The following is a 20,534-nucleotide window of genomic DNA, read 5'->3' as shown; positions in this document are numbered from 1 at the left end:
AGGGCTGGCTCAGGGCAAAATTCCCCTGAGCCGCTGAGGGTAAGACATGATAATAGAAGGAGCAAGAGAGAGTATAGTCTTTTCATTAGTTCTTGCCCCATACAGGCACCCAGGCATCCTCTCTGTGGTACTAATGAGAGGATCACAAGAGAGACAAGACTAGGCAAGTCCCTCTGTGAGTCAGTAGTGTCTCCTTTTCCTCTGGGAAGGCTGGTCCAGGTCCCAGGCCTTGCCTGCAGTTGGCACAGTGGATCCTGCGATCCAGGCCTTCTGTTATTTTAAGTTCTTTCCCCTCTAAATAGGTGAATAGTATCTTAAGCATAATATATTTGTCCTATTCCCAGCAGTTTCCTTCTGGAAAAGCACATCTTTGTATAATCATAAGAAAAATAAACTTGGCTGACTTGGTCCATGGCATGTGATTGAGTACCTGGGGGATTCATATACTAACAGTCGTCATCCCAGAGGGCCATCCAACCCCAGGTAGCTCAGCTGCAGGGGCATCCAGGGAGCCCGTCTGTGTGAGCCACTGGACACATCATTCCCTCCTAGATTATTCAAGTTCCCCAGTCCTCTAGGGACCATATGTGCTGGATGATGGAAGAAAGTAGGATTATTTTTGCCTGAATTTTTAAAAGGGCTGACTTCTGGAGAAATAAGACACCATTGTATTCCCTCTTGAAAATGCCTCTTTCCCTTGCTACATAAGCCTAAAATTCCTTTAGTGGGGGCAGGAAGACAATTCTTTATTTTCTTCTTTAATGAAGGACAGGAAGTAACGATTGAAATCTAGTAAATTCCGGCCTCCAGTAGGAGGCCGTGCAGAATTCGATCTGCCCACGAGCTCCTCTCCCCCACAGACTGTCGGGTTGTGGCCCCTCCGCTGCAGCGGACCTCCTGTGTGGCTTACACGGTTCCTCGCCATTGTGCAGCTGTACTTGGCTGTCTCCCTGCAGCAAGTTAATGAAGAGCAGGGTGGGCAGGGACTGCTTTTTGTTTCTGTTTTAATCTCTGTAGGTTTAAAATCTAATAGCGTACTCAAGCCATAATAGGCACTCAGAACATGAATAATAAATGAAGACGTAAATGTTTGGGAGCCTCACAGGAGAGAAAAGTAGTAAAAATGTAGGTTCCCATCTGAAATAATCTCCTTCACATTTTTTTCCCCTGGATAGAACCTCTTTCCAAATTATCCAGATGCCACTCAGCTCTTTATTTCCTTGTCTTGTGTATTTTCAGTGGAGGTACAAGATTAGTAAGACTTGAGATTTATAGAGACAGATGAATGCTCTTTATATTCACTTTTGAACAGCGTAAGCCTGAGCTGAAGTTAGCAATTTGAGCCCAGTCATGTACAGAGGGTAGTCATTGAGTGAAATGATGTTTGTGAACTTTTGATTTTCCTTCCTGGCCTATGACAATTTCGAACCATTGAATTCTTCACTCTCTAAAAGCTAAGTTTTTTGTATCTGGAACCACACATGCTAACTGCTTGATGGGGGATGAGGAACAAATATTTTAAAGGCACCAGAATTACGGTGTACTTCTTTTCTATTTTTAGTCTTGGGATTGCATGCCGAAATTTCAAGATTGAACTTATTTTCACAATTCAAAGGAAGGGCCCAATATAATGCTTTTGGAAATTTATCTAGATCTTTGAGTATGTGTGAGTGGTGAATTATATTTTAATTTAATTTTCTGGTTTGGTTCTGTTGATACTTAATTATCCCAAAACAACATCTAAATCACAAGCTAAGACTGGAATAAAGTACATACTGAGTGGATTTGATATACATCTTAAAAATGTTGTATAATCTCAATGTCTGAGATTTTTAAATACAACATTCAGGCATACCAGGTGTTTAATATGAACAATCTATACAGCAAATAAGACTTTTCAAAGTTGAATTATTTGTGGCAGTTACTTCACCCTGGGGCTGCTGAAAACATTCATTCAGTTTCAAGTTGTTAGGAAGTTCCTGATGTCTGAATTCTTGTTAAAAAGAAATTCAAATGTGATCATTTACAGATTACAAAGCAAGATTATCACTTTAATCAAAGTTATTATGTCCAGTCAAATTAGTTTATTATACATGTCCTGTTAAAATATGTGACCCTATCAAAAAAGGAAAAAAAATGATCTTTTAAAACCACAATGGGTAATTTTTTTCCCTAAGAAACTCCAGTAGTTAATAGTTTTTCTAAAGGAGGAACTTGTCAAATCACTATTTTCATATCTGTTCAGAGCATCCAGTCTATTTGCAGTAAAGTAAGACCTCTCTTATATCATCCAATGCCAAATGGGGCTCACTGTCCTGTCTTCTTCCTGCTCTGTTACTATGGAGAGCTTCTTTCCATTGGTGCTCAGCGGGTCATCAGTCACATTGTGGTTGGATTATTTTAGTCAGAAACACAAAAACCTCACCCAGTCAGTCCAAACTAGCTGAATCTCTCTCTTCTGGCCTCGGTTTCACACTGTTCTCTTATTTCCTGCACGCCTCCCACCCCCGGCCCCACACTGTCTCCCTCCCAAACACTCCCACCTTTGGTTCCCACTTCTGATTCTGACCAGGACTGTGCCAGTGCTGACAGAATAAGCCACAGATAAATTGCATTTGTGCAAGTTCTCATATGCTTTTAAATATTTTTATTATATGTTAGAAAATAGACAATTCCCCTACTCCATCACAGCCATTGAATTCTCTTTTAAAAAATGTATCCATACTCCAGTGAGCTGCACCTCTCACCCAGCTCCGGGTCGGGCCCGTCTGATGCTGACCTCAGACACCCGACTCTCGGGGAATGCTGCCTCCCACAGGGCTGGGCTCAGCCCTTAGAGGAGCACTTGATTCTGCTGAAGCCAAGGCGGCTAGTGTTTAATTATTATACTTCATGCCCCCGCAGACCTAATATTTACATTCAGGTGAACTGTGTTTAATATGTAAACTCTGTTTGCAAAACATCGGGAGTTCAAGGATAAAAAAATTTCAGATGGTTTCAGAGCATGACTAAGTGTGTCTCTCTTTTGTGTGTGTTCGTCTGTTCGTGTCTGGGTCCACCCGCTTCTCAGGGAAGACTTCGTGCCCCGAAGGGAGTGGGCCGAGAGAAGAATGGCGAGACCGAGGCTGCCTCCCTGACTCCACTGGGCAGCAGTGAACTCCACTCCCCGAGAATCAGTTACCTCCACTCTTTTTAATCATAACACCTCCATTTGTATTACGTATGGTGTATGGGTATTGATGAGGTCATGGTATCATATATGGGATTTTTTTCTGTGTAAATCATCAAGTATAAGAAGAAACTATGGGACTCTGAGCCTTGCTTTAGAGAATTTACAGTGGTCAAATAGGTATCATCAAATCCGTTTTTAATCATTCTGACTCCAGTGAAAACGCTCAGAATTTCACACTGTGAATCCACGTTTACAACCCTTACAGGTGGGCCCTCAGGCCTGGTTCGCTACGACGACGTCTTCCACAACTCACACTCCCACTGCTCTCACACAACCGGTCCACTCCCGCCTCGGCACTCACACAGCTCCCACTGCTTCCCGCAGAGGCTGAGAGTCCCCATTTTTTTTTCATTTAGATGTAACAAGCCTAGTAGTTTATGTTCATCAATTGTCTGTATATCTCTATATTTTATCCATGTACTCTTTTGATGTATAGAAGTAGTTTGAAACTCATTGTTTCCTTGTGGTAAGTGACCGAGATGCTGCCACAGGACCTGAGACACTGATGAATGGTGCTATTTTGGACTTTCAACATGCTCCTTGGCGAGGTAGCTCTGATGGAGTTATTTTTTATTTCCATGTTCTAAGAAGGTGTTGGTACTCTGTTTCCCTGAATGTTGTTCTCTAGACTGGATTGACTTGTTTTCCTTGTGTCTTCAGTGTGGCTTTCTTCTTCAGCGTTGTAGGGTGAGTGAATGCTACCGGAGAGAGTGTGAGAGACCACGTCTCATGGGCTGGCACTCATGGACCCGCAGCTGCCGTAGTGGGAGCAATCACAAAACTGTAATTTACTTACCAAATCTCTTTCTTTGGGTAGCCTTGCCCGCCTAACTTAGAGAAAGAAAAGCAATAATTGGGCAGGCGTTTTTAGGTGTCTCTCTTGGTTCTTTTTGTTTGGAAGAATATTTGGGGGGAAAGGGAAAACTCCATTTTTAATAAATGCCCTCTAAAAAACCCCCAAAACACTGGCGTCTGAGTCAGAATAGCAAAATTACACCTTTCTCAAAAATTAGGTTGGAAAAAGTGTCCACAAATTTTTTTTTTAAAAGGCAGAACATTCTTTTTCTGCAGATCTGATAAGCAAGGTGTAGATTTTACATTTTTGTCCTTGCTCCCAATGGAACGGATTAACAAACAAAAAAATCAGAAATACCATCTTCTCACGGAATGTTGTTGCATTAGCCAGTCTGAAAGCCCACCTTAATTTTTATATAACTGTCTTTTAGCTCTTCCTTTGACAGGGCAGGCTCTGTTCTGAACTGCTCTGCTTCTGACTGTTCCACATCGATGATGCATGCGCTGCACTTCTTCGTTCTCTTCTTGCTCCCCCATTGGCCTGAGTTTCCCTTCTTTGTTAGAATAGGTACATCAGCCGTGTAAATAGAGCAAGAACAGTATTCCGCATCTGTGGCATTTATGTAGAGTTGCAGTTGTGTGCCGCTGAAAATGCAGGCTTTTGTAACGATGTGATCTTTACCGATGCACTCATGACAAGTACCCAATGTATTTTAGCTATTTTAGTAGTATTTGTTCAATAAATATACAAGCTGTAAGGTACCTGGCTTGGCTCGTCATTGGAAAGGCCTACTTTGGAACCCTTTCAGGGGTTCATATAATTCGTGTGTTCTCAGAGCCCCCAAAGTAGGCCCAAGGGCAGATATCAAAAAGGATCGAATCATTTCTGCCTTTCATGCATTTTCCTTTTGGAGGGTTTTATGAGATTAGGGGCCAGGCACTGGCTCCTTAGGGTGGGATTTGCAGAGCAGCCTCTGGATACAAAGAAGAATTAAACCAAAACCCTTTTATTTCTACATGGTTTCTTCCCCTTTCAGGGCACTCCCACACTCTTACTATTTACGATTAGGACCTTCTCTGTGGTGTTCCTTATCCGTGCCAAAAGATGCCTGACCTCACTTATAAACAGACACAAGGTTTATGCTTGTAAGATGATAAAAAATTTGAGATAAGATTCATATGTGTCCAGCTACCTGGAATCTACAGATGATAAGGTGGCATCACCAGAACCTTCTGGAGGTCTCATGTGACCCCCAAACCCTGCAATTCAGGGGACTCATGCTCTCCCTGTGCATGAGAAATGCCTGCCGCGCTCTTCTCATCCATTGTGAGAGTGTAACGTCGTGTGGAATTACACATAAGCTGCTCTATTGGCTGCTTGGGTTCAGATACTGGAGTTTCACCCGACCAAAGGCTCAGGAACAGGCCCTGAGATAAGAGACCAAGAGAGAAGGCACAGGAGCAGCAGTTGTGCTGCCCCAGGCTGGGAGCTCAGCCTCCGGAGAGTGGGGATCCCACGCTGGCTGAGAAAGCTTCGGTCTTGACCCCTCTGTGGTCAGGAGGGACATCTACACTGGGGAGTTACTTTTGAAATTAATGCACATCTCGCATTTGGGTTAAGTTTCCTATTTATCCTGAACTTTTAACCTAATTAAGAGAAAGAAACTTTAGGGCAGAATTAAATCCCAACTGCTACCAAATAGTCAGAATTTGTTCAATCTGCAAGGTAGTTCTTAAAATGGAGGGACCGCCGCCTCTTTCGGTAATCCCACGCAGAGGGTAGTGCTTGCGGTGTAGAAGTCCTCCTTAAACTTAATTACCTTTCATTTTATAACAATCGCTGTTTTCTTCCCCAAACCGGCTCCCGTCACCTGCATGTTTTCACAGCTGTGAGGGCATACATCTTGCCTTCTGTTTCCCCTCACAGCTGGCACAACAGAGAAGGGTGACATGGGGTGGCATGGCCTGGCTTGCTTGCTCTATGCCCATCTCTGTTAGTCATCTATTGGCACGTGACACATTACAACCACACTGAATTTTGAAACAACAAACTTTCCTTATCTCATGTATTCCAGGCAGGAATTCAGGAGCAGTTTAGCGGTTGGTTCTGACTCAGGGTCTCTTATGAGCTTGTAATCAAGAGTTCAGAAGGCTGCACTCATTTGAAGGCTTAACCTGGACTGCAGAATCGGCTCCCACTATGGCTCACTCACATGGCTGTTGGCAGGAGAACTCAGTTCCTCCACTTGTGGGCCTCTCTGTAGGGCTACTTAAGTGTCCTCATGACCTCTGGCTTCCCTCAGAGCAAGTAATTCAAGAGAAAGCTGGGCCCAAGCCACACTCACTGCCTGTGACCTATTCTCAGAAGTCACCGTCATCCATCATATTCTATTCATTAGAAGCAAGTCACTAAGTATAGCCCACACTCACAGGGAGGAAATGAAGCTCACCTCCTGAAGGGGGAGCATCAAAGAACTTCTGGACACATTTTAAAAACAGCACACCATCTGAAGTTAAAGTGCTTAGGGTAACTGTAGCCCAGGAAGTGAGAAGGGCTGAAACCAGAATCATAGGTACTTTTTTCCTTGAAGAAGTTTTTGGGGTCCTCGAAGCCCCAGATTGAAGGTGTATGAGGAGAGCATCCAGACACCATAATATTGGGGCTGCAGAGCCTTCATTTACAAATATGAGGGCTATTAGCCCCCAAAAGGAATATTTAGAGAATGTTATTGGAAGACATTCAACAAGCAAAGCCGGAGTGAATGATGCTTGAAGTGCTATCTAGCTCTTTGAACTTGGCCTCCATGAAGTTTGACCCTACACTTCACTCTAAACTGGCAGGACCCACGTGTGAAAGGTCAGCTAAAGTCAACATTAAAGAATAACTGCTGAGGGGGAGCTAAGAAATTGGAGCTCTAGATGGAGTCAGAGCGGGAGACCCACACTTTGCTTAAACACTGCTTTATTCCCTCTCTGGAGGCAGAAATACCACCATGGTGCCTCTGGGCAGAGATCGCCAACCAATAGCCATAGACCGGATGTGACCCATAAACTTGTTTTGTTTTGCCCACTGTATATTTTATAAAAATGTCTATTTAATAAAATATTTTATTAAATATTTTGTAGATGTTTTGCCAACATCTACAAATTGAAAGATTTCACATGAAATGCAGGTTTTGGCTTCTCTTGAAGAGTAGGAGCTCTAGTAATAGTTGGGGGTGTAGCTGAGTAGCAGCCCCCACTGTGGGTGAGGCGTGCCCCCTCCAAGACCCAATCCTTTACCTTTTATTTTCTTTTAAAATGTCAGCTTCATTCGTTTACATCACCTGCCTTCTTCCTCTGGCATGTGACTTTGCAACACTAGTCTTCTGGTTTCAGGGGATAGTGATGTGCATATTCCCTGAGAAGGGTCTGGGCACAGGACCCTTACATTTGAGAGCAGGAAGCACATGCAGGCCTAGGAATAAGACTGGAGACAGGATCTCATTACTGTTCCCAAACGGGCTGCTGCAGGCCTGGCTCTACTTCCTGGCCCTCAATGGTAAAAAAAATATTGAACCGCATCCGATTAGGCTATACAGGAGTCTGATAAATTCATCGTTTTACAACCTGGGCACGTGTACCTCAGGGTTACAGGGAATCTTTCCAGGTCCTCTCTACTGTTTCCTAAAGTTGATCTGCTGAGAATGAGTCTGTCCATGATAGTCCTTTCTCCAAATTATAAAAGTATACAGATGCGTTTCACCTATCCTAAATCTTATGATACATTGCCCTTAATAATACACTAAACCCCCAGATGTGGCAAACAAAGAGAAAGGTTCCTTTAGTGATTAGCTATAAATACATAGAACTTTGGGCATTTCCTTCTTATAAACACAGTAAAAGCGATATATTAGAACACACAGAAAGGAAGTGTTTGAGTTCATATATGGATTTTCAGAATTCAGATATATGGTAGAGTGATGGAAATAATGAAAATTTTTACTTAATGCCTTTTCCTCTTCCATCCCCTAATGCTGGTCAAAGAATGCCCTGCTCTTGAAGGAGAATCCTGAGAGAACGAAGCAGAGGGAAAATCTGTAGGGCACATTAAGTACCAAAAATGTATTCATGTAATTGTAAACAATTATTTTCCACTCCACCCCTACGTATGTCTAGGATATATTTTAACTGGGAAGAAAAGTAACTTAGAAAAGCTAAAGCAATATTGGTTTGTAACACTGATTATTTTAAATGTAATTAAAATACCTTTTGAAAAAACCAACTTTTTACGAGATAAAATGAATAAAACCCAAGGATAAACTTCCACACGGTTTCTTCCAGATTCGATGTGCATTAGTTAACAGAGTTGTCAAAACCTGTTGTATCAACTCGTAACACGAAATATTTATCTCAAATATGTAAATCATCATCATAGTCTATCTTATAAAATCAGTATCTTTTCATAATAACAACAAAAAATATTAAGTGCTGGACCGACAAACAGCCTAGAACCTTTGTATTATTGGTGGCATTTCTGGCTTTTCCAGCCGCTCTCACTCTCCAGAGCCAGGCAGCAGCATTCGATTGCCTCGCCTGGCTTTACCAGATACTGACATGTTCTTTATTACCATTCACGTTCTTTTTTCCGTTTGTGCTACTTTCTATGAGAGTGTATTGATCATCTTTTATAACGTATTTAAGCAGGGAATAATTATATTAGATCTACATCATTTTAATTTTGATTGTGTTAGTGATCAATTTTCTGAGATGTGCTCTTAACTCTCAGGTTTTTGGCAATCAATTTCAGAAGATATGCTTTTAATTTTCATTGATTTTTATAATAATCCTCAAAATAGCTATTTGAATTGAAAAATGAAGTCAAAGATCTTTTTTGTGACAGAAAGTATGTCTAATTTGGCTAATTGGTTTGACGGCGAAGATTAGCCAATCTGAAATGAGGTTTGTGGTAGATGTCGTCCATCGATGAGTCAAATCTGCAGCTTCAGACTAATGGTAGTATATTTAAAACAAGAAATAAGCTCAAAGCATTTTACCAGAAAGCGTTATTTTGGTAAAATGCAATGAAATTAATATCTGTTTTTTCTATCACTTTTGAAGATCTGAGATGTAAAAAGCTGGGCCTAAGTGAAAGTGTTACAGCATCATTAACAGTGATTTGATAGGTCTTAGTAGAGCTTTTTTAATATACTTCCCAGAATTGAGAAACTGATTTATTCTAATGACGAGGATGAATCTCTTTGTAAGTCAGGTGCTTTCCAATTCCCCGCTTATAACAGAAGTGAAGAAGGACCAAATCCAGCTGTCAGGTGACAGAAGATTAAAAATATTTTTTGGTAAGAGTTCATTATATGAATTTTGGCATACAATATAGAAGGAGTTCAAAGAATTGATTTATATTGCTCTAATAAAATAGTTTCAATTCTTAGAGCTTACATCTATAAAAACAAAAAAAATTGGAAATAGAATTGATGCTGAGCCCTATCTCACTCTAGCAATAAGTAACATTCACCTACAGATATATGAGCTCACTGAAAAAGTATCATCTCATTAAAAGATGCATTTGCAGTACAGTTTCACTTCTTGCATTTAATAATTAGTATAATTTATTCACGTTGTTTTAATCAATGTATTGCCAATAATAATAATTCAGTCACACAGGGTTTTTTTTTTAATGTTTAGAGACTTATAGCGATAGAGAATAAAATTCTAAAATTTTAATTCAGGTATATTTTATTGAAAATAAATGTGATAATATAATCAATGAAGTCTTTTCAAGCAAAATTATATACATTCAGGTGAAATGTATACATTCTGTGCTGTCAGTGGAAAATACATACCAGATTCTTCAAAATTAAGTAGGTGACAAAAGGATGTAAAATACCTTACTAAATATTTTTAAAAGTATTAACTATATGTTGAAATGTTGCTATTTTTGGTTAAAGTGTATTGGGTTAAATAAAATGTAGTGGGTAAAATACAAAGAAAATTGAACTTCAAAGAAAAAAGAAAAGTCAAATTTCTGTAAGTTAAAGGTCTGTTTTTAAAAATCAAATTGACAGATTATCAATTGTTATAGTATTTAGATTCAATTGTATACAAGTATAAAGGAAACAACTTTCATTTTAAAATGGAAATATTTACAATATGATCTAAATTACATTCTTTGAAAATATTTAAACTTATGATTAAACACTTTGTTATTAACTTCAAAATTGCATGATCGGCTGGCTGGTGTGGCTCAGTGGATTGAACACCGGCCTGCAAACTGAAGGGTTCCCAGTTTGATTCCCAGTCAGGGCACCTGCCTGGATTGCAGCCCAGTCCCTGGTTGGGGGCCTGCGAGAAGCAACCATCAATGTTTCTCTCCCTCATCGATGTTTTTCTCTCCCTCTCTTTCTCCCTCCTTTCCCTTCTCTCTGAAAATAAATAAATAAAATCTTTTTAAAGAATTACGTGATAGTACATAATTTGTTAAGATTCCTTGTGAGGGTATAATACCCAAAAAGTTTGAAGACCTCTGAGCTACACAACCAGCTGTGGGCTGTGCCTTAAGGAACTCGCTCTTGGCCAGAAATACTTTCCACCCAGACACAATGCCTCAACTTCCCTTATTATTCTTCTGATTGAAGCCTTGCAGGTTACTGCCCACGAACTTATGGCACTGCAGGGGACGAGACTGAGAGAACACAGCACCCCTGAATTTTGATGGGGAAGTGAAAGAAAGATCCAGACTGCCTGACAGATGGTCCACGTGGGGGAAAGGCCCGCAGAAGATCCCCCAGCTCTGTCATCCCGGGCCGCAAGTTTGATGAGTCTGTAAAAGATTGCCAATTCTTCTCAGAGTCTACTTCATTGCCTTACAACAAATACCAACTCCCTTTAATGACAATATCCTTTTTCTCCAGATTCTTTCAAACCTTTCGTTTGTCTTTCAATCCAGCATATCCAAAAGGGCAGGTCAATGGCCACCGGAGGAGGGGGCTCAGGTCAGTGAGAGAAGTGGGATTATACAGCAGGCTCCAACTTTGTAGTCCTTGAGGCCCAGCGTCCCCCAGGAAAGCCCTCAGAGCAGCCAGCAGCTCGGGAATCAGCAGAAAAAGAGGGTCCTCTTGTTTTGCATGTGTCCATTAGGCTTACCTCTGAGCATAACTGCATAGAAGCAACACAAAATCAATCTGTTCCCTCACAACACACCCCATTAATGCACAGCTTAGCCATTTCCCTGAGAGACCCGTGTGGCTATGAGAAAGACTCATGGAATAGAGAATTTTAAGAATGCATTAATTTTCTGATTCCTTCAAGTTAAAGCAGCTTTAATTATTCGTTGGAATCTTTCTAAGCCCAATGCCTCTAGTACTTTCTACCCACCATTTGGTCTTGGCTGAGTTCTTAGAGCTGCAGACTAAGTGGACTTTTTCTCCCACTCCACAGCCTTGCACATCTGCTCCTCTTGCCTTTTCCTCCTCAAGGCCAGACTGCTTCAGTTCCCTTGGGCAGTTTCCCGTGAACCATTTTCTGGAAGTTTCGCCTCCCCTGTCGCCCTCCTACAAGAACCCTTGTTTGTGGCTGACCTGGCACACAATGCAACGCACAGCTGATGTAGCACAGAACAGTGCACGTGAGGCCTATGGGATTTTATTAACCAATGTCACCCCAATAAACTTAATTAAAAGAAAAAGGTAGCCGAGGTCTGGGAAGGATCAGTGTTAGAGGCTTCCCCGCAGGACACCCTGCACGGTGTACGAGCCTCAGAGTGACCCCTAATGTAGCTCAGCTGAGAGAGCGAGGGTTCTGGTTATTGTCTCAACAGCTGCTTAGAGCTCCATGTGCTCTGCCCCACAACACATCGGGCAGCCCTAGTGCTCAGTGAAGTCTCCCTATGCTCCTCACCATACTGCTGCTCCCAGGTCCCCTGAGAAGGAGGGAGACCATCACTTCTTTACTCAGAGGCCCTAGACCTCCTGCTGTTCTCTCCTTTCCCCAGGTTGCTTGTGCCAGAGGTGCCAGGTATTTAGCAGAGGGGAGCAGGCAAGGAGCCTTCTCAGGCATCTTTGTCTTCAGGGCTATCTCCCTGCTGGCTCCTTCCTTAAAATCCAAGGCCAGTTTCTGAAAAGCAAATGTTTCCTGCAGAGCTCGGGGGCCCTGCTAGGCTCTGCTCTGTCAGATTGTGATAATGAGGGAGCATTTGATGTGAGTTTTCCTGGAGGAGGATTCATAATAGCCCCCAAGTGGAAGCAAGTCAGATGTCTTTCTGTGGGTTGGTTACATCCACATCATGGAATACTACTCACCAACGAAAAGAGAGGAATTGTTGATACATAAAACAAGATGAATCTCCAGAAGATTTTACCGAGTGGAAAAAGGCCAATTCCGAAAGATTACACGCTGTCCCGTTCCATTTATATAACTTCCTTGAAGTGACGAACGCACACAGAGAGAGAACACACTGGTGGATGCGAGGGGCTAAAGTGGGCGTGTAGGCAGGAGGGGCGGACAAAAGCCAACACGAAGGACCCTCGTAGCGATGCGACTGTCCGCCTCTCGACAATACCAATGTCACCATCCCGATGGAAATATTGCGAGCGTTTTACCAGGGGTTATCACTAAGAAAACCAGGCAAAAATAAAAGGAATCCTTCTATATTATTTCTTACAACCGTACGTAACTCTATGATTATCTCAAAATAGAAAGTTTAATTTAAAAGATACAGGAAGAAATACATTGAAAGTCTGCAAAATATTCAATTATAGCAAACTTTCTTATCTAGTACTTACATTCGATGTTTAAGCTGTTTCTTATTTTTCACTATCTAAATAATGCCATGAATAGTCTCTATGCCCCCAAAGCTTTACATGTATCTGCCATACATGTAAATGTAAAATGTTTCCTTTTACATTTTGCCAAACTGCTTTCCAAAAGGTTTGTACCAAGTTGCACTCTTACCAATACGGGAGGGTGGACGCGCGTCCCAGGACAGCTCACCAAGCCTGCAGTGCACACTTCGTTTCCCATCGCTGCTGATTTTGTAGGTGAAAAATTGTACCTCATTTCCTCTATTTACTTTTCTGTAGTAGTGACCGCAAGCATTTAAAAATATTTATAAGTCATTTATATTATTTTATGATTATTCTCTTCACCAAGAACCAAGGGATACCTCTGACTCTTCATGCATGAAATGGTGGGCACAGGAAACATTATACACTGGTTAAAAATTGATTCTGATTTGTTAAAAGTTACCATAAAAGGAACAGACAGGTTTGGATGTTAGGAGAATCCTAAGGTAAAAATATAACCAAGAAATGGGAAGGATGAGCAGACACAAGCAGAGCAAGTTCAGAGGCGGGATCCAGACGAGACATGATTGAAGTCTGGGGGAAGTGATTTCTGAACAGATTGCAATATTACAGCAGGGGCCTCATGAATGAAGAGCTGTATGGTCTTTCTGACGGAAAAAGAAGGAACAGGGAGGCAGGTAGATACACAAAAACTGTGCAGGAGTCAAATAGCATAAAAATACAAATGGCAGAAGTCTGGAGAGATGGCCTGGGGCACAATTTTAACCTCAGAAACAAGGCCCTACTGTTTGAGCAGAGACCTGTCCTTTAAAACTAAGGGCGTGTGGGGGCGGGGTTGTGGGGACGCGTCTGTGACTGTGGAGGTACACCGGGAAATGGATATGTTAGATTGGTGCATGTGCATGCACCTGAAAGAAATGTGAAAACGGAAAACTGCTTACAGTGCTTATAACATGAATACAGATGCAGTGGAAGAATCTTAGTCTGTTTTTCAGGAAAAGGACATAGCAGTAGAAATAAAGAAAAAGTGATCTCTATGGCCCAACATTCTCAATCCGTAAACCAGCAAACTAGTGAACCCTCCTGGGACTACACTTGGGAAATCACGTTGAAATTACACCTAACAGAAAAGAAAATGGGCCAATATTACAGAATCCCTGGGTCGAAGAGAAATAAAGAGACGTCTCTCTAATTTTCTGCCCTCTCTAGGAACCTGCTCTGTAACCTTAGATAAGCCTCTGACAGGACCTTAGACGGTTTCTTCGTGGACGCCCTCCTGATAGAAATTTATTCCAGCAAAAGATAGCTTAATCTATTTTAATAATACTGCAATTGCCAGAACATTCTTTCTTTGAATTGACTCACCATTCTCCTATTTCTGATTCTCACCCATAAAATTGAGTTCTCCCCCTGCAGCCACACAAACCAATGAAGATAATAGATTATATTTCATGCTGACTATTGGATGCTATGTACATTATATACATTATTTCCTTTAGTTCCCCAACCTTAAAAGTAGACAGTTTTTATTACCCCTGCCTTAATGATGAAGAAATGGAAGGCAAAGAGATGATGTAAACTCCCAAGTTAGTGCATGGGCACAGGCAATGTTTGAACCCAGGTCTGTCTGTGTCTCAGGCTCTTTTCTCTGTAGTATTCTGTTAGATTCTGCTAAGCGTAAGTCTCGTAAGTCTCAGCCTGTGCTTTTCGTGAGAGCCCTGTAAGTTCTGGAAGCACGCTTTCCATAGAGATACATGAGATTTACTGATTTCTGCCACTAAAATATTGTCACATCTGCTTCTAGAGACTTCTCCATGACAAGTACAGTACCATTGCAGAAAAGAACAGAGAGCTGGCATTGCCGATTGTGTGAACTGTTTTGTGTCTACTTAGTCACACGTGTTCATTTAGTGAACACCTGCTACAGGTGAGGCAGATTCAGTTGAAGACCTGCTTTCATTAAAACCTGTTAGTGACTTTGTGGGAAGGTAAGTAATCTCTCCCACTTCTAACTATTATCTGTTGAAATAGTCACAAAAACAAACTAGGAAAAACTTTAGAGCCAGTGAGTGATCAAACTGGCTCAGGACTGTTAACAACAATTGGGCTTAATGACAGGTTTCCCAGACTGAACACAACATGCCAAGGGATCTGATTAGTGTGGAATGGAGGGAGGGGATCAGCTTCTCTCTCTGCCACTCTGCTCTCTGCTCAGCTGAGGCTGTACGCAGCACCTCTTGGCAGGATCCAGAATTCTGAGACCCGCTGTGGACCTCCGAGGACTCAACATCCAGCCGTAGTAATTTTTACACTTGCTACTGGTCCATCCCAGCCTTGTACAAGCTGCTGTCAGAATTTTGTTTCACTCAGGGATAGTTTTCTATGCTGCAAATACTATTCAGGTATTTACCTTGTTCTCAAAAATTGATAATCACTTTCTTAAAGTCACTGGTTTTTGACAACCTTATTCTTCCTAGGCTTTAAGTTTAATTTACAAATTCTATTATTCTAGTTCTGCCTGGCAATTTTAGCAATCACTCTAATAATCTTTAAACAATAGTTGATCCTATTTACAAGTAGTTAATTAAATACTTTCACTTTTTTACCCTGCATTTATAAGTTTAATATATTTTACTTACTTTTAGATAGTTCAATTGCTTGACTGGCTAAGTTTACCAAGTATTAAGTAGTTCACATGAATCTAACAAGTTTATAAATGTCATAAACCCTGAGTTCTCTTAAGTGTTACAATATTGTATTACGTAGTTAGTAAGAACTCCAGTGTGAATTACAAGTCTGAATCAATTAATTAGATATTTTAAGTTGAAGTTACAAACCTAATACTCAAATGTAATTCCCAAACATTATAAGTACATCAAATCTTGAATTTTAGGTGTCTTTAATTAAAAAATATTAACATTATTGGGTTTTAGTTTTCTAAGATATTTCTCTCCTCAATTCTCAATTCTGGGATTGAAAGATGCCCACCTTTTAGGGAGAGATAAGTACCATCCTCGCTAACCAAGGCAATAATGACCAGAGTTTTGGGCCTCGACCTTGATGGGATGTGATAAATATTATATATATGTGATTCCATAACTTCTGGAAAGGTGTCCATGTGCCCTTCGTCTTTGGATTTAAGCCATACACATTACCTATTCCTTCCTGAGCCTACTCACAGAAATCTGCAACTTCCTCGTTCCTGCCACCAAAGTGATCACATGATTATTTGCCTATCAAGATGTGTCATTGTCTGCCTACCCAGGCCTACAGACGGGTCACCAGGGCCAGATCCCTGCATTCTTTTCCAATGACTTTCGAATATTACAAATAAAAAGTTAATTTTGGATGTCTCCCATGTGACTTAAAGTCACAGTTATGTGAAAATTCTACTGATACTGCTTTTTAAAAAAAAAAAAAAAAAGAAAAAGAAAAAGAAACCTAATCTTTGGTCTTTCTCTAGTTAGACTTAACATGCTAAGATCATTTCAGAGGCTCATTCTGCCACCTTGTCCAGCTTCATGTCTTCCTTGACTTTGATAAACTTGTCATCTGTATCTGAGACACTGGCCACAGTGCTGGCTGAACCAGAACCCGGAGTGGCACTTTGAGAGTTTGAAGACAAACTCTCTTCAGTTTGTCTTTGGTCTTCCCCCAGCTCCCTGGGATGTCACACCTGCCTGCTCATGGGAGTCCTTTGAGACGCTTATGGCTTCACTTCTGGAATTTGCTCCATAGCCTACAGGGCTGGGGCACAGGCATCGTGGGCCATTTAACCAACTCCCCAGAAGGCTCTTAAGCAACGATTTTGACGCTAGTCCAAGGACTAGTTTTTGAAACTGCTGCCTCCGTTTCTCTGACTCCAGGGACAGAACTCCACTTTTGTCCAGTGCCTCGCTGAAGCCTAGACTCACTAGGCCTAACGCACCCCCAGCCACCTCAAGCAACACAGCCGTCAAGGAAGCGACAGGCTGGCAGGGTGCATCTCGGGGACTTGGACAGAGTCTGAAGGGTTATCTCCTATCTCCCCTGTGCCCAGGTTAGATGTTCACTCGGGCTCAGTTTCCACTATTTACCTTATTTTCTCTTTTAAACAGTTGTCCTTCTCTCCCTTTGTGTCATCTTCCTCCGCACCCCCAGTCCTCTAGCGCCGTCCCAGGTCTCCAGGGTGGCTTTCTCAACACTTACGCGTGGTGAATCTGTGACCTCGCTGTCAGCTTCCTTCTACCCGGGAGCGCAAACTTGCCAGGCCTAAAGGAACAAACACAGGCGAAGTAGCTACGTTTTTTAAAATCAAAAAGAATTTCAACATAAAGGCATATAAAATTGGCTCCAAAATATAAAAACTCTACTTGTCTTGGCTACTTAAAAAATAACTTGTCTGGGTTTTATTTGAATAGCACGTTGGCAAAATGATTATTCTACACTTATGACTGATGATAATTTTGTTGCTTCTACTGTTCTCTTTGTGTTCTTATTTCGTCCGTCATTCCCGTAGGCCTGCCCCTCCCCTGTTATTCCCACTGTCTACATGCATGACTCTTTTTTACTAATTATTGTAAACATTCCCAATAGAAATGCATTTTATCTTATTGGAAATAGTGGCACCAGAACATCACCTCTTGGGTGAATATCCTTTCCAAGCCCCACTTCATGTCCACGGATGGCTGGCTGAATGGCCACTTCTTGGAGTTGGAGGAGGAGTGAGCACTTTCTCCCGGAGACTAACAGGACACCCAGGAGCTGGAGGGGCCTGCATGCAAAGCTCTCGGGGCTCATGGAAGTTCAGTTTTAGGCAGACCGTGTTCGAAGACCAGGAAGGAATCCAGATAGTTTCCAGAGCTATCGCTAAGATGGGCTCCAGCAGCCTTGGTCCACTGGCTTCACACTTGTTTAATTCATGCAGACAATGTGACATGAGGGTCCCTCTCATGTGTGCCTGGTAGTTGACAAACAGGAACTCTGCTTGGACTTCATTCTTGGGCTCCAGCAGTTTCCCACTTTCAAGACCTCACTTAAGCCAATCTGGCCTTTCCCGAATGTCATGCTTCTTGTGAATATTAGTAGCCTTCTCCTCGTGGATTTGGTGGGATCCACATGCTTCCTTTGATCAACCTCTCTACCAAGTGGAGTATTGTAATAAACAAAAGTATATGCATTATAAAGAGTAAAAGTCTCAGTCTCAGCATTGCCTCATTTACAAACCTTGGTAAACAAGGAGGCACCAGAACAGTCCTACAACTTAATGTATTATATTTGCTGAGGTCCTCATTTTCCAATGTTACTGGCACCTTAACATATACTTTGCAGGAAAAGCTTATGCTGAAGCAAAAGAAGCAAATACTGTCTACAGTATCAGCTGAACTTTGGGTAGAATCAGGCAAGAGGATCATTTTCTAAGTGTCCTTTTGAGTGGTCCTAAGGGAACACAGCACCAATGGGCATTGTAGATCAAGAGCACCACCCCCAAGGAAGTTAGCCTGCTCAGCCTGCTGTGACCTTACACCTCACTCATGCAGGGCGTGAGTATACTTTAAACATAAGCCCAAATCTTCAACAAGAAAAAACCAAAAATGAACTGGCTTACTTCCTCTCTGTAAGTGCTGAGAAACACAACCACTTGGTCCACACTGCCTGAGATGAACAGGCATATTTGTATTCCACCCTGGAGGATGTAAATTTGTTTCTTAGAATGTGCCAAGAAATAAAGAAAGAGTTGAGATTTTGTCCCCCAAACATGTCCATTCATATATGAATCACATGTAATCAACTCACCTGTTCACAGAGGAGTGTTGGGCTAGGAGGCGGGAGGGTGGGTGGGCAGGCGGTGGGAGGGCGCCTGGGTCAGGAGTGAGGTAGGAGTGGGGTGGGATCAGGGCTGGTGGTGCCCTGAGAGGCTGTGCCTGCCGGAGACTGGGAGCAGATTTGCAGTACTCCAACCTCTTGGAATTCTTTAGTTTTTGATATTGTATAACACAACCACTTGAATTCCTTTCTTCTTTCTTTTCTTCCTTGAGCTTGAAGTCTTTGCTTTGTACACAGATTCCTGATAAGAATTCTGATTCTGAAGCAAAGGAGGCCATTCCAAGTAGAAATAAATAGCACCGAGTTTTTGTGAATTCTTACTGTGACACTAAGTCGAGCCTTTCGCAAGATTTTGAAATTCTAGCCTCATTACAGCAACAGACGCTGTCTGTCTACAGAGAAGACTGCCAGTGATGGAAATAAGACTTAGAGGGAAAATAGCATTGTTTCTGAATATTGAATTCAGTTGAAATTCTGAGTAAACAGATAATCAGATTTATTATTCTGTAATGGAGGAATCATGTTACTAAACGGGGTATAAAGGTGTGATCTTGTGGTTCTCATCCCAGGGATAACAGTGGGGTTTTGTTGGCTCGAGTGAATGGAATTATGTTCATTAAAGAAGTATCTACAAAAAACTCCCAGTTGGAAAGTCATTATTGGGCACCCACTGAATACATTTCCTTGGTCTCCTGGGGGATTTACTTTTTAGCAACTTTAAGGAAGAAAGTGAGGTTAGTGCCTGCCACCCATTGGTCATGCACACATGCAAGCCAGCTAGTTTCGGAACACCTGGAACCTTCCACAAGGTCTGGTTTCAAGTTAAGGAAGAATTGTTTTCTCATTTGCAAAAATTCTAGAATTTTTGCATATATTTACATATTGACTTTTAAACATATGGAATCATATATATACATATATAAAATAAGCTTCATAGTGTCCTGATATTTTGGTGGCCAAACTCAATTCGAAGAGTCATCTATGCAAAGAATTCTAAATTGATTCAATTCTAGAGTATAGAAGAAAAAAAAATAGGACACAGAGACTTAAGGGAAAAAGAGACATTAAAAAACCCTCTAAAATTCACAAATGGGACCATTTAAAACCATAAGCAGTCTAATTAAAACCACTTTCAAAATACTCTTTTGTTAATATTACTTGTAATCCTGTATCCAATCCATAACCAAAGGTACTTTTTCTCCCTCCTCACCCTGGAGCTTCTGGAAGATTTCCTTAAGCTTTTTGTCAGGCTGCGGAAGTACCTGAAGAGCCAGGGGTAGAGAGCAGTAGAATCTTGACACCCCAATGTTGCTGAGAAATGCTTTCCTGTGATGCTGTCACTTGGTAGGAAGGAAAGTCTAAATGTAAAGGGGCTGACTTCACTACGGTAACAGGGGTGCCGCCTCCTTCTTGGTGTTCAGTTTCCTCTGCAGTGGGATGCCTCATGTTTTGTTCTCTTACCAAACACCCGGTATTGCCTTCTCTTGTTTCCAGAATTTACCTAGCATAGGTGTCCTCCTATTGCCAACCATAAAACCAAAACCTAGCTGTAAAATCAAACTCAAATGTTCAAAAAGGTGAAAATGTTCCAAAAATCTCATACCCCCCAATTTCTTTATCTTCAGATCTTTGTTTGCATATATAACTTAATGTACCTATATTATATACAATATAATAATATATATTATGATTTTGTTTTCAAAAGCTTTAGATACACTGCCTGCAACTTACTTTTTAAAAACCTTCACAACATATTGTAAATACTTTCTATGTCAGTGTGTAAATTAAATAATTAATTGTTTAGCATATTCTATTTTTTCCATTACCATTTATCCCCCTCGCAGCTCCTTCTCCTCTGCAGTCACCACACGCATCTCTCTTGTTTTGAATAACTGCTTAGCGTT

General features: G+C 41.4%; 1 protein-coding gene across 5 annotated transcripts in view; it reads left to right on the top strand.

Moving 5' to 3' along the window:
• NREP (neuronal regeneration related protein) overlaps positions 1 to 4,789 on the top strand; it is a 28,964-nt gene extending 24,175 nt beyond the window's left edge. For all 5 annotated transcript variants that reach the window (XM_053911396.1, XM_045197659.3, XM_024563302.4 and 2 more), the window contains exon 5: positions 3,071 to 4,789. In XM_053911396.1, the coding sequence (XP_053767371.1) occupies positions 3,071 to 3,196 (126 nt within the window). In that variant the 3' untranslated portion in view covers positions 3,197 to 4,789. The remainder of the gene's footprint in view (positions 1 to 3,070) is intronic.
• The last annotated feature ends 15,745 nt before the right edge of the window (positions 4,790 to 20,534 follow it).

The sequence above is a fragment of the Desmodus rotundus genome, chromosome 1 (genome assembly GCF_022682495.2).
Source record: "Desmodus rotundus isolate HL8 chromosome 1, HLdesRot8A.1, whole genome shotgun sequence".
NCBI classification, from domain to species: Eukaryota; Metazoa; Chordata; class Mammalia; order Chiroptera; family Phyllostomidae; genus Desmodus; species Desmodus rotundus.
Note: the sequence above shows the minus strand (reverse complement) of the source record. Positions and strands in the feature narration are given on the sequence as shown.